The following is a 14,710-nucleotide window of genomic DNA, read 5'->3' on the forward strand; positions in this document are numbered from 1 at the left end:
TAAGGTCACTGTGTGTCGGACGTGGTTTCAGATGTCTGCCCAGCTGAATGTGCATGTTGAGAGTCTCATACTGTTACTGAATCACAGAGGGTCTCATCAGTTTTTAAAGTCCCGGCTAAAGATGCATTTACTCTTTTTAAAGTTGCATGATTAGCAGACACTATTTAAGTGAGGTAATGTACAATGATCTGTTTCAAAAGACGGATAGATCACTATTTGGCTAGCGGCAAAGCTCTGTGATGTTTGGTACACACACTTATGTCCCCCTAGCTTAAAATAAGTGTGTTTGACCCATCCATCCTGAACTGTTCCCTTTGCAAACTTTGACTCAAAACTGTATTTTCTAAGTAGAAAGTAGAAGTTACAAAACCTTCATCTGCACCTTTTGGTTTTGTGCTTTTTTGAGCAAATGTTAGCCTTGAACACGCCGAAGATGCTAATCCTGCTAAATATTAACATCTTAGCATTGTCATTTTACAGAAATCAGTATGCTGATGTTAGCGTTCAATTTCAAGCACCATTGTTCCAAAATGCAGCGTCACTGAGCTGCCAGCATCTTAGTCTGTATATATGAGACACCATGGCCATTATTAAACAAGAACCATGGATTAAAAAACATTCATCTGAAAAGAAAAGAGACCTTTAGCTATTACTCATTTCCATCTACTCACAAAACAATCGACCAACACTAAACTAGTGAAGGACAAAGTCAAACTTCCATCTTGTATCATCAGACATTGTATCTCTACACCAAAGTGAATCTTGTAAATATGTCCAAGATGGTCTGTGATTCTGGTTTCGATGACGTGACATCGAGTTATTGAAAAGTGAGTCATCGTAGTGACATTTGCAGCAGACCTGTGAGGGGACTGATTCACCCTCTGAAGTGGTCGATGATTGCATGAGCCAAACATGAGTCAGACAGAAGTATAAGTTATGGATGACTTTGTTTTTCTGCAGTGTGATTCATTGGAGAGAGGTCCTACCAACTATTGCACCTGCGTTTTGATTCAATGTGAAGCATGGAGAGACTTCCTGAATACAAGAAACAACAGGATGATATTCTGTCAGTGCCGATCTGAAACGGATCTAGCATAGTAGCAGCTCCGTGTGCAACACCAACACGGATAAATGGTTAACCCTAATCTGCTTTTTGAGGTGTTGTAGTGCAGTGGTTCTTAAACTTTTTGTCTGACGACCCCACAAAAAAAACTGGAGAGGTTTGGTGACCCCACTTTCCCAAAAGTGTGTAAGTGTGACGTCACGTTTCCGTAGCAACCGATTTTTTGTTCCAATCCAAACAAATTAACAATGTATGACGATTATTTTATGGAAAAGGAACGATTTTGTGTGAATTAATTTACGAGTTTGCGTCTCCAATGATTTGAGTGATAGTCATACATTTTGAAAGAAACAGCAATGCCATCTGCAGTTTGGTTGTTTGGGGGCGGGCTGTAAATCGCGTTGCCAGGACAACATTATGCATTGCAAACCCATGGTAACGACTGTCAATCAAGCAAAAACAAATAGGCAATGTGTAAGAAAAGGCCTGGGCGGCAACAATTTATTAACGCAAACAAGAACTGGAACAAACAAAGCAATGAAACAAATGTCCAAATCAAACGGGAGTCAAGAGTCAACAGAGAGTGTGTATGATTGGAACGATCTCACTTCCTCTTATACGGACGCCATGTCAATGAGAAGGATGGGCCTGCTTCCGCGAGCATAGCAGGTCAATTCGGGGATCGATGCTGCTCACAGCAACACGAAGATTCTCCTCCATGCTGTTGAGACGACATCTGTATTTGTTCTTTATGTAGGCCAGGGACGAAAATGTCTTTTCGCACAGATAGGTTGATCCAAACGGCGTGAGGATGTCCATGGCAGCCTTGGACAACCCGGGGTATTCCTGCACAACTGACAGCCAGAATTCATCTAGAGTTTTTGAGGCAAACGACGCCTGCAATGTGCGGTCGCTGGACAGCTCAATCAGCGCATCCTCGAGCTCAGATGGCAGGTTGTTTGAGGAGCAGTTGGTGAATGGTTGTCGTACCCAGTCAAAAGGCTCTACATTCTCCGTGAGGAAATACTTATTGAATTTGTCGAGGAGACTACGAAGATGACAGGTTATTGACTCTTTCAATGAATTGGCATTCATGTCACTCTCCAAAAAGTCGTGCAGCTCCGAGAACATTTCAAAGTCCCCACTCTCTGCACGGGCTGCCCAACGCTGCAATTTTTTTGTGAAAGCATTCACTTTGTCTGAGAGGGTCAGGATGTTTGTGCTGGGGCCTTGTAGTGACAGGTTGAGACTATTTAATTTGTCAAATATGCACGCCAGGTATGCAAGACGTGATAACCATCTCGAGTCAGTGAGATGGTCTGCAAGAGGGGAATGCACGTCTGAGAGGAAGGTGCGCACCTCGCTTCGCAACTCGAACAGGCGTGTAAGAACTTTGCCCCGTGAAAGCCACCTTACCTCTGAATGAAAAAGAAGGGATTCATGTGCAGACCCCATTTCCTGGCAGAGAAGGGCGAAGAGTCGTGAATTTAAAGGGCGCGATTTGATCGAATTCACTATTTGGATTGCTGTTTGAAGAACATTGTTAAGCTCGGGTTCAAGTGTCTTGGATGCCAGGGCCTCCCTATGGATAATGCAGTGTGTGAACTTGACATGTGGTGCAACGCTAAGGACCTTGGCTTTCAGCCCTTTGTGTTTTCCCATCATAGCCCCGGCACCGTCAGTGCATATGCTTATGCATTTATCCCAATCCAGGCCTGTCTCCTCCATCCAACCATTAAGACAGTTAAAAATGTCTCCACCAGTACATCTTCCTTCCATCGGAGAGCAGCACAGCATGTCCTCATGCAGTTTCCCGTCATGACTGTAGCGAATGAAAACCATTAAATGGGCTACATTAGTCAAGTCAGTAGACTCGTCTAACTGCAAAGAAAACCGGCTGTTTTTCACTCTCTCGATGAGCTGGCATTTCATATCATTAGCGATGTCGTTAATGCGTTTGGACATGGTATCATTGGAGAGGGGAATCTGTTTAAGCACACTTGCGATCTTTTCACCATGCATTGCTGTGGTCATCGCAATTGCTGCAGGAAGGATGAGGCTTTCAGCAATTGTGTGTGGCTTTTGTGCTTTGGCTACAAGGTGGGCCACTTTGTATGACGCTGCCAAGGCTTTGGTGGGCACAGTAGCTTGGCTATGCACAACGGTCTTTTGCCCATGCAGCGCAGCTTCTTTTCGTAAAAAAAATGTCATGGGTTTCTGAGCATCATCTGGATGTCGGCTTTCGAGATGTCGTCTCATTTTTGTGGGCTTTAAACTTTCATGTGCCAGAACATCGCCGCAAATAACACACTGTGGGTGGTCGAGCTCATGTTTTACCTGGCACGTGAATCCATATTTAAGAAATTCTTTCAGGTATCGGCGACGCCTCGTTGGTGGGTCTTTTTTATTCTCACCACCGGCCAAACTTGTCCCATCTGAGGATCGCGGAGGAGTAGGTGCACAACTGGAGGTAGATGGCACTTCTGAGCTCAAATCATTGTTTTTTAGCAGCCACCTGTCCATTTTTGATGAAAGTTATAACTAGGCTAGTGGCTAAAAAAGTGGCTAGTATCACAAACGTGGCTAGTAACGTGGCGAGTTAACTATGACGTATTGTAAAAAAACCGGGAAGAAATTGAGTTTGAACAGTGGGCGCAGATTGTTACATTGTTTCTATCATAGGACCAATAAACGATTCGAAACGCCATTTAAAGCTGGGCAACTTTTTTTTTTCTCTCTCTCTCTCCCTCTTAACAGCGTGTAGGAATGAGAAAAAGGCAGATTTTCATTGTATTGACATTTTATTTTTCGTTGTTTCACCAGGTGTTATAACAGCTAATTTCCGACTGAAGTAACAAATAATTTTGCGACCCCACGGAAGTTTTTGCCGACCCCGTTTGGGGTCGCGACCCCTAGTTTAAGAATCACTGTTGTAGTGTAGTGTGTTCTATAGGTTTTAGTGCATGTAAATGGTCTGCTAAGGCTAAAATCCCCGAGTTCCCTCCAGAGAGAGTTTCTCTAACATGAGCATTATAAGTGATGTAAGCAGCCTGACATCAGAGAGGGGGGGTTTCTCCTCAGCAGCAGCAGCACCAGTGGATGTCGTGCTGAGTCTCAGAGTGACTTCATCTCCCCCCGCCCCCCGCTGATCAGGGATTAAACCGGCTTCTGTCACGGCAGAGACTCTCACACACCTGAGCCCTGGAAAACAACAGGAACAGAGATGGAAATAACGCAGGAAGGGTCCCTCTGTTTAAAGCCGGCCACACCCAGGAGAGAGGGGTTTAAAAATCCTTAATTTAAGATCAAATCAAATTAGGACTTTTTTCATCCTAGGGGAAATTGAGTTTTGTGACAGTTGTTGCATATTAGAATAAAATAAAATAAAAACTGAACAAAAATTATTCAAATAAAATATATTTAAATAAACATAAGAAGAGAAGGAAGAGTTTCAATCAAAAGGTCAACTTAAATTAAACAAAATGTATTTTAATAAACCCAAATAAGTTCAAGTGATTTAGAGTGACATCACTATGTAGCACTCACGCTTCTATTGGCTAGCGCTCCAACACATTGTACGTGATAGGCTAAAGGGGCGGGACATCTCTAAGCAGGTTGACCAATCACAACAGAGCCGGCCAGCTAACCAATCAGAGCAGACTGGGCTCTGGTTTCAGACAGAGGGTGAAAAGAGGAGCTGCAGCACAGGCAGTCTGAGAAAAATAAAGAGCTTTCTGAACATTAGAGCATGGAGACATGTCCCAGGAGAGACACAGAGTACAGATATGAACCTGAACATCAGCAGGAGAGGATCATATTATGGTCTGGTTGTCAGTTTATCTTTATGCAACCGATTAGCATCTAGAAAATCAGAAACACATTGATTGAAAAACTACTTTTAAATAAATAAGACAACATGCATTTTATTAGGTGTCTTTGCTCCGTTTCCCTATCCAACCTCTCCTTTCATTTTGTTCCTGAAGAGTTAACAGCCAGAGTCACGGCAGGGAAAGAGAACGAGTTAATGCGTGATTAGACGATGAAAGGGAAAGTTGTGCAAGAGGGTTAAAGGAGGAGAGGCAGAGATGGAGCTCTGGGCCCGGGGGTGATATCTGTGTTTGCTCCTCCATTAGGGACCAGCAAACTGAGGTTACGTCAGCAGGCAAGGCACTCACACTCAGCCTCTCTATGTTTACCAGGACAGTGTTGATGTATTGTAGCAGGCCGAGCCCTGGAGTCAGCATGACAAGGGGCTCCATCGACGGAAAGACAAGGGGATTGGATTGTCTAGAAAATAAGATCTGTGGCAAACACATATGATACGACTCGTTAAATAATCATGATGATGATGATGATGATGATGATACATTTTATTTTTATTTTTCAGTCGTATAAAATTGGAAATAAAATAATATATAAAAAGTTGAATTAAATCATTAAAACTACGTGTAGTGTACACCAGTCTGAAGAGGTGAGTTTTGGTCAGTGTTTTGAAGGTAGAGGGAGGGGGGGGGCATCAGTACAGTCGCTGATGTTTTGTGGGAGTGAGTTCCAGAGGGTGGGGGTCAGCGATGGACAGGTTCGGTGCTTGGTTCATGTGGGGATAGGAGGAGGTTGGCTTCTGATGAGCGAAGGTGGTGGAGCAGGTCAGTGAGGTAGAAGGGGGACCTGGTTGTTGAGGGCTTTGTGTGTTAGGAGAAGGATTAGGTGTTGTATTAACTATAAACACAGCTTTTATAAATGTAAACTGGTTATTGTTGCTTATTTTAAAACCGTAATGCTATATAATCTGTTACTCCCAAACCCAGCAAAGCGTTTTACAGTTTTTATTCATCGATTTGTATTTAATCGATGAATCGTTTAAACTCCAGCACGAGGAGGGGATGATATCAGAGTGTGTGTACAGGTTAAAGACAGTGTGTATTGATTCCTATTAGACCTTTTAGTGAGTACATCTTAACCGTATTGTCCAGCGGGTCACACACAGTACAGCAGCAGTAAAAGGCCAGGACAGAAGCCAAAGTGTTCATTATGAAACCCTGAGGCTCCCTCACATCTCCACCCCGCTGCACCCAGCCTTGTGTTAAATGTCAAAATCATCCGCTGGCCTACAACACATTAGCCAGGAGAGACGCTCGACACACTCTGACCCTCTCACCTCTTTCTTTCCACAACTCGCTTCCATTATTATCAGCCAGTTGTTTTCATCACGACCACTCCGATGCTTCAGATGGAGCGAACTGCACCCACCATTGGAAGGGGCAAATCCAATGGTTAAACGGTCGTGATTGTTTTAGGTTTTACTCAAAGATTGGTTAGGTTAAGGCGCTTGGACTACAGGGTCAGGTTTAAGAAAAGGATTGCAGGTTGGGTTTGAATCAAACACACATTTAATTAAGCTAAGTGATTTATGAAAAGTGCAATAAAGCATGAAGAAAAGACAGAATCCTGCAAGAGCATTCACTGTCATTTAAGATGGATCTATAAGCTATCTGACAAAACACGATTGAAGGGTAACACAATATAAAGCAGGATATTATTTAGTTGAAGTGTCTGAGGAATGGAATATCAAATTAAATATAAATGTAAAATCTAAGTTAGCCAATCCATTTGAAGTTTGACTGCATTTTATTTAAATGAACTTTACATTTCTAAGTTTCATGGCAGGTGTTCCGGATAAACGGCCGTTTTTTATCCTGAACTCCTCTGTCTCAGTTTGGGGAACAGCAGCTGCCAGAAGCAATATCCGTCAAACACGGGAAAATTAAGTGCCGCAGAGAAGCCCGAGTCCTCAAAAGTGTTTTCCTGTTGGAGGGACCCGGAGGAGGGGACGGAGGAGGGACAGAGGAGGGGACGGAGGAGGGACGGAGGAGGGACGGAGGAGGGACAGAGGAGGGGACGGAGGAGGGGACGGAGGATCAAACAGAATAAGAGTTGCTCGTAGAGGCGCGGAAGACTGGGCTCTACTGGAAGCTAATGGGAGGTGAAGCGCCCACTGAGTACGCTGTTTATTCAACCCAGGGCTCATCCACGTAATTATGCTTGCACATAATGGAGTGGGTTGTAGGCCAACTGGGAAGTTAGAAGTGCAAGGCCTTCCTTCAAAAAAAGCCAATTGGATTTCGCCTTTGGCTTTTTGATTATTGCAGAAAATAACAACACAATCTGGGGAGATTTACGACATAAAATAGGTCAGTAAATACCCCACTGGTAATTGTAAAATGAGGGTTGCTAACAAGTCTCTAACTGACGACTAAACGTCATCACGCCCAACATTAGCGGCATTAGTGACATCACTAGGTAACACTAAAACATAAGAGAAAGTAGGAATTTCCATTAAAAGGTCAAATATTTAATTTAATTAAACCAAAGATGTTTTTATAAACCCTAATAAATTAAAGTGATTAAGAGTGACATCACTATCCTACACTGGCGCTTCTATTGGCTAGCATTGTACGTGATAGGCTAAGGGGCGGGACATCGCTGAGCTGTTGACCAATCACAGCAGAGCTAACCAATCAGAGCAGACTGGGCTCTGGTTTCAGACAGTGGGTGAAAAGAGGAGCTGCAGCACAGGCAGCCTGAGAAAAATAAAGAGCTTTCTGAACGTTAAAGCAGGGAGTCATGTCCCAGGGAGTCTGAACAGATGATGCCAGGTGATCTGTATTGTCTGTGGTAACGTATTGATCAGTGAACTTGATGACTTCTCTAATAAGGAGCAGTATTCCTCTTCCTGCTTGAGGCGGGCGTTATCTGAAGCCTCCCTGTCGCACGCTGCATAGCAACAAGCCGTCATGTGACCACTCCCTCTCGCATCCCCTCCAGGGTCATAGACGCAGACTAAAAATCTCGTCTCGCCTTTTGGTTCCAGGAAGTGCTTCGGTCTTTATGACCTCAGATATGAGAGGCATGCATCAGCAAAATTAAAAACAGTGTTTCTTCCCCACCAACATTTATTTATTCCCCGCTACACCGACTTCACAACCCCCCTCTTTGAAGTGCCTTTTCTTTCTCATTTGTCCTTCTGATTTACCCTGTCCCTCCCCCTCTAGGCCTCCCATCTACTTCCTCTTTCGCTGTGTCTAACACGGCTACACGTGTGTGGTTTTATACGGACGAGCCGGTTAGGTTCTGATCAATATTAATGCTCCCTTTGCTCGTAAGCAGAGGGAGGAATATGAACATGCAGAGGATGAAGGCTCCTGTTTGTCTGGCTTTTGTTCGAGCCAAACCCCCCCCACCCCCCCCTGGTGTCCTCTACTGTGAATAATATTCCCCCGTGAGCTGTGTTTGTGCAGTGTGAATATATATGTGGTGGAAAAAGAAATAGGGTCATGTTTACCTTGTGTTTGTAGGTGATGAGCAGCACTTTCAACCTGCATCCATAATCTGTGTGCTTCTCTTTGTCTTCCTTTTTGAATTTGCAGTCACTACAGCTGCACAATCAATATACATTTGAACAAAACTGCATTAGGGAGTAGTGTAATACACACGAACATGACATGCTGCATTGTATTCAACACATTTAAAACACATGTTTTAAGTAGAAGAATTGGTAATGTGCATATATTTTTCATTGATAGATGGAATCCTTTCCTCCTTAATCATAATCAGTTGTTTTTCCCAGGTCGTGCAGCCTTATGTCGCTTTCGCCCCTATCTCTCCACACATCTCCTCCCTTATCCTCCACACCTCCATCCCTCTCTCCAGCCCCTCGGCGACAGCACTTACAATCCAGATTTACTGAGTGCTAGGAGTGCTTCTCTCTCCCTCCCCTTACCCTCTCTTGATCTTGAATGACCATCAAGTACAAAACAGGCCCCGGGTCGGCATCGCTTTAAAATTTGGACCGAATTTGTAAAGTAAATAGAGAAGTGCCGGAATGACGCAGCATTTAAGCATTTCTAGTTCCTTTGAATGTGTTTTTGGTTGTTAGGCTGAAATAAGGTCTGTGGTTAACACAAGCTGAAGAGATTTTGATCCTACGACATAAAACCACACTGGTGAATTTTAAAATGGAGGTTAGTCACATGTGTCTAAATGAGACGACTAAACGTCATCACACCAAACATTAGCCGTCTTTAGCTTAGCGGTGGTGACGTGAAGTCATGTGACTGTGCTGTAGTTCCTTTATAGCCCAACATTAGCCGCCTTTAGCTTAGCGGTGGTGACGTGAAGTCATGTGACCGTGCTCTAGTTTCTGTATAGCCCAACATTAGCCTCCTTTAGCTTAGCGGTGGTGACGTGAAGTCATGTGACCGTGCTGTAGTTCCTTATAGCCCAACATTAGCCGCCTTTAGCTTAGCGGTGGTGACGTGAAGTCATGTGACCGTGCTGTAGTTCCTTTATAGCCCAACATTAGTCGCCTTTAGCTTAGCGGTGGTGACGTGAAGTCATGTGACCGTGCTGTAGTTCCTTTATAGCCCAACATTAGCCGCCTTTAGCTTAGCGGTGGTGACGTGAAGTCATGTGACCGTGCTGTAGTTCCTTTATAGCCTAACATTAGCCGCCTTTAGCTTAGCGGTGGTGACGTGAAGTCATGTGACCGTGCTGTAGTTCCTTTATAGCCCAACATTAGCCGCCTTTAGCTTAGCGGTGGTGACGTGAAGTCATGTGACCGTGCTGTAGTTCCTTTATAGCTTAATGTTAAATCCCACACTGTTCCTGTAGATGTGGATGTTTGTGGTGAACACCTGCCATCATTACTGCTTTGAACTGAGCGGTCCCTGACAGGCTGTCAACAGGAGATCTAAAAAATCATACATTTCCATTCCTGCGTCACAGGGGTGTGAAGCTGCTTTCTTTGCCTTTTTTGAGCTAAAAAATAAAATACTGCATCAAATTGTTTGTTTTTTATATTCCTCAAATATAAAGAGCTGTTAGTACATACTATAAACTGTTTAGCCAATGAAATAAAATCAAACAATGAGCAATATCCGTCAAGCTTTACCCTGCACCGAGCAAACAAATATGGTAAGAACTAAAGGACAACAAGGTGACAGCTGATTGGATTGATACCAGCGTCCAATCACGCCTGGCCTGCTATCCAATAAAGGAGTTTACATTTATATTGCAACGTAAAACAAAGTCAGAGCCAGCCATATCTCATCTATTTGTTTCATTAATTTAACCGCACACAGGATGTCCTGATCCATCAGATCAATAACCAACCTTACGGGTATTGATCACATGAGCCAATAGGTTGATAACTGCTGTTGTGCCATTTCACACTGATTAAGCCGGATCAATTATTTCCTGACGTTTTCCTTTAACATTAAACCTTTTTCCTCTGAAGCCGCAGTAATCTCACTGTGACCCTGAGCTGATTGCCTCAATGAGAGAGCTTCACCGGCTTTCATTCCTTCAGAAACACGGAGCAGTCGGATGCTTAATGGAATCTCACGCTGCAGGAAATCAATGGAGGCCGGCTGTAAACAACAAACACACGCAGAGGTTGGCCTTGAATTTACCCTAAAGCTGACAGTACCAGGATAACATAAAGATGCTAAACGGACGTCTAAAGAGTGGTTTAGTGATGGCATTTTTCTGTAGTCTGACCTGGAAGTCAGCATTGCAAGGGCTTCTTCAACAAAATCAATGGGATCAGTGTGTCAAACGTTTTGTTCAGCAGGATAATCTCCTCATAGTAACACCACTCTATGATTTCTGAAGTAAAAAGCTAACGTTGGACTATAAAGGAACTACAGCACGGTCACATGACTTCACGTCACCACTGCTAAGCTAAAGGCGGCTAATGTTGGGCTATAAAGGAACTACAGCACGGTCACATGACTTGACGTCACCACCGCTAAGCTAAAGGAGGCTAATGTTGGGCTATAAAGGAACTACAGCACGGTCACATGACCTCACGTCTCCACCGCTAAGCTAAAGGCGGCTAATGTTGGGCTACAAAGGAACTTCAGCCTGTGTGAACCACAGACCTTAGACAACCAAAAACACATTCAGAAAACCTTCGACTTCAAAGTGAGGGGAAAAAGTGCCAAAAATGCTGACTCATTTCCCGGTTTAGGACTCATTCCTGCTCTATTGAATGTGATTCAACTATTCTTTGTTGCAATGGGGAGAGGGAGATCTGCTCTCCACTAAGTGCATTATTCAGATTGTTTGTTTTCTGTGTCGTAAAATTCCCTGGAAAGCAGAACACATGTTAATATATAAGGGCTATGCGCATCTTTGTTTCGATCCAATCTCAGTCAGCTCACGTCTCTACACTGCAAGTATCAACGTGTGTGTGTGTGTGTGTGTGTGTGTGTGTGTGTGTGTGTGTGTGTGTGTTTGGAGGTTGGTGCACCCTGCTCTCAGGAAAACCCATGTGAGATTTAGAAAGGAAAAACCAATCTCTTTACACGTCAGTGAGGATGCGATGAGACGGTGCTGTTTGCATCTTGTTCATCCACAGCTGTTTTATTTGCAATCATGTAATGCCCCTCACTACCCCGGACCCCAAAGCACAAGGTTTTTAAAAGCCTCCCATTAAATTGCACTTATGCAGTGTTCAAAATGCAAAGTAAGATTGCATGAAAAAAGCAAAGAGATACAAAAAGCCTGCTCAATTTACTACATAATGGTGTGTGAGTCAGAGTCAGTAATAGTGAGTGTGAATGCGTGTTGAGTCCACAGGCAGAGTGGAGGTGACTCAGTGTCAGTGCTTACTATACAGCTTTTAAAGAGGACCTATTGTGCTCTCCAGGGTTTTCCCTTGTGTTCTATAGGTATTTGTGCATGTACATGGTCTGCAGAGGCTAAAATCCCAGACTGACATAGCTCCAACACATTGTACATGATAGGCTAAAGGGGGCGGGACATCTCTGAGCGGTTGACCAATCACAGCAGACTGGGCTCAGGTTTCAGACGGAGGGTGAAAAGAGGTGCTGCAGCACAGGCAGTATGAGGAAAATAAAGAGCTTTTTGAACATTAAAGCATGGAGACATGTCCCAGGAGAGACACTAAATACAATTATCAACCTGAAAATGAGCGTCAGAGGGTCCCTTTAACACATAATTAACTGAGGCTGTGGAAGATGGATGTTCCCTTTTCTACCATCTATCCTATCATTTCTCGCTTGTCGCCTCTATTCTCCTAAACTTTGCCTTCCTCTCATCTTGCTCCACGCTCTCTCTCCTCATTTCTTATCTCGGCTGAGAGGAGGCAGACAGGGATGAATGACGGAGGAAATTGAATTCCTCTTATCGCCGCTGTGCCCCTGCAGTGAGCCGTGAATTTGCACGTCTGCTTCTCCTGCACCTGTTTGTGCAGCACATACCGGTGCACACAGACCCGGCACACTAACACGAACTCTGCTGTGGTTACCTGTGATTGCAGTATCTTCTCATGTTTACAAGCATCTCTCTGTGTTTTTCACTTACAGTTGCAGAACGAGCAACAGGAAGAGTCTGATCCTGACCACCACCTCCCCCACGCTGCCTCGCCCACACTCCCCTCTCCCCCTCCCGGGACACCTCGGTACGTGGAGTAACACATCACCTCTAAGCTGTGACGTTTAGTGATTCAGTTATTGATGTATGAAAGGTCTGAGTTTGATTCTAAAATATTTATTTGAGAAATAGATGTTGTTTCTCAGAATGAAGTTGAAGTTTGTATTTAGGGTGAAAGCTAAAAAACATTTAGAAATCAAATCAAAAGTAAAAAAAGTAATAATAATGTGTGGATTTGAAAAAAAATTGAAGAAATTCTGAAGTTTGAAGGAAAGGATCATTTTTAAGAAATAGACGGTAATTCAAAAAAGTCGAAATTTAGGAAAAAGTAATAATTTTGAAAAAAAGTTGAAGATTAAAAACAAATCAAAAGGAAAGAAATTTGGAGACAACATATGTGAATTTTTTAAAGAAAATAATTAGATGATTAAAATAATTAGAAAATAGCAGGACATTTTTAAAAGTCAAAATTAAGAAAAAAAGTGATCATTTTTAAGAAATTTGGAAAAAAATGTGAAGTTTGAAAAGAAAATCAAAAGGAAAAAAGATTTGGAGACAAAAAGTGTGAAGTTTTAAAAGACAATAATTAGGGCCACATGAAGAAGGAGTTACAATAATGAGAAAAACATAGGATTTCTTAAAAGTCGCCATTTAGAAAAAAAAATCAGATCTTTCAGGAAAATAATTGGACAGTTTTTTTCCCAAAACAAATCTGACTTTTTCAGAAAAAATGGAAATATTTTTGTCTCACAATAAAAAACTATTGTCATCTGTCAGGTTTTTCTTACTATTTTTCCCAAAATTAAATCGCCCTTTGAAAGGCTTTAAGGCCCCCTTTAAAGTTATATCATAACGCACAAAAAGCCTGTAATAGGCAGGGCCTCAAACCAGCAGGACATTGGCCATTTGTAATTCATGTGCACGCTAGGATTGCATTTTTCATTCTTCTATGAAAAAGGCCCCGATCAAATCTCTCAGCCCATTAATCAAAACACCCACATTACTGTCCAAAAAAAGGCAGAACAAAAGAAAAGCTTTGGCCTCAAAACATTCATCAGTCAAACAAATCAATGCTTGGCCTTCATTTCACATCAATTTCACACCCTTTTCCCCCAAACCCTACCCAATGATTATGAAAGGTCACACTGTTGTATCGAACCACGTTTAAACTGTGCTTTGAATAAAACTGCTGATTAATCTTCTTTAATTTGTGTCACGCTCTCATGTCTCACTTCTGTTTTACATCTTGCCGTCCCAACAGGAAGCAGCCCTCTGGACAGCCCAAGAAACTTCTCCCCCAGCAACCCTGCACACTTCTCCTTCGCCTCCTCCAGAAGGTGAGTGCTTTCTATCACTACCGTAAAGAGGTGGTTAGTCAACGAGAGACCTTCTTTTAAAGTTTCATTACTACAGAGTATGAGAACAGATGAGCAGGCACTTATGCTAAGGAGTTGTTCAGGACAGACGTATTTTTGTAGGGCGGATATTAGCATCACAAGAGTTCCCACACAAACCACTGACTTACAGACGAGGAAACTGAATTGATAAATGCTAACCTATTTTATGGTTTAGGACTTATTCCTGAACCACTTGATACATTTGCTCCCCGCTAGTTGGTTTGGAATGGTACTTGAACCCTCCAAACAAAAGCACAATTTGATCCTACATGTGTTTACTCCCACTTGTTTTTGAGCCCGAGTTGTGGGACAGAAAGTGAGACAGACGAGAGGAGACAGACAGGAGTGGAGTCAGCGTGAGACACAGAGCGATTAAGTGAGCATCAGAGGAGGTGTGGATCTGTTGTTGTGTTCGAGGTCTCACACATCCTGGACAGCAGGCGGCCTCCCGCTGCTGCTCACAGTGAAATGGGCTGACTCATGTTTGACGGGCATTACACTCACTGTGTCTCTGTGTTTACTCAAGCTGCTCTGCTGACATGGTGTGTGTGTATATGTGTGTGTGTGTGTCGAGGGGTGGCCATGAAAGTATGCATCTGTTCGTATGAGGTGTACAGTTCAGTTTATAGTAATGAAAAAACTTCATCAAAAGGAGTTTTCTGTCAACCCAATACTTGTTTTAAAGTTAAGATAGTTTAACCAACATCAGATTTTCACAAGTACTTTATATGTTCAAAGCTACATTTGGGAAGGAACTAGTGATTAGTTATCCCTAGTTGTCATAAATTTAGTC

General features: G+C 43.0%; 1 protein-coding gene across 1 annotated transcript in view; it reads left to right on the forward strand.

The window, feature by feature from the left end:
* The window catches only part of LOC134877895 (microtubule-associated serine/threonine-protein kinase 1-like), a 58,076-nt gene that overhangs the window by 17,825 nt on the left and 25,541 nt on the right, over positions 1–14,710 (forward strand). Inside the window, 2 exon segments of the mRNA XM_063903569.1 lie at positions 12,454–12,548; positions 13,782–13,857. Coding sequence (XP_063759639.1) covers positions 12,454–12,548; positions 13,782–13,857 — 171 coding nt within the window.

The sequence above is a fragment of the Eleginops maclovinus genome, chromosome 16 (assembly GCF_036324505.1).
Source record: "Eleginops maclovinus isolate JMC-PN-2008 ecotype Puerto Natales chromosome 16, JC_Emac_rtc_rv5, whole genome shotgun sequence".
Classification (NCBI taxonomy): Eukaryota; Metazoa; Chordata; class Actinopteri; order Perciformes; family Eleginopidae; genus Eleginops; species Eleginops maclovinus.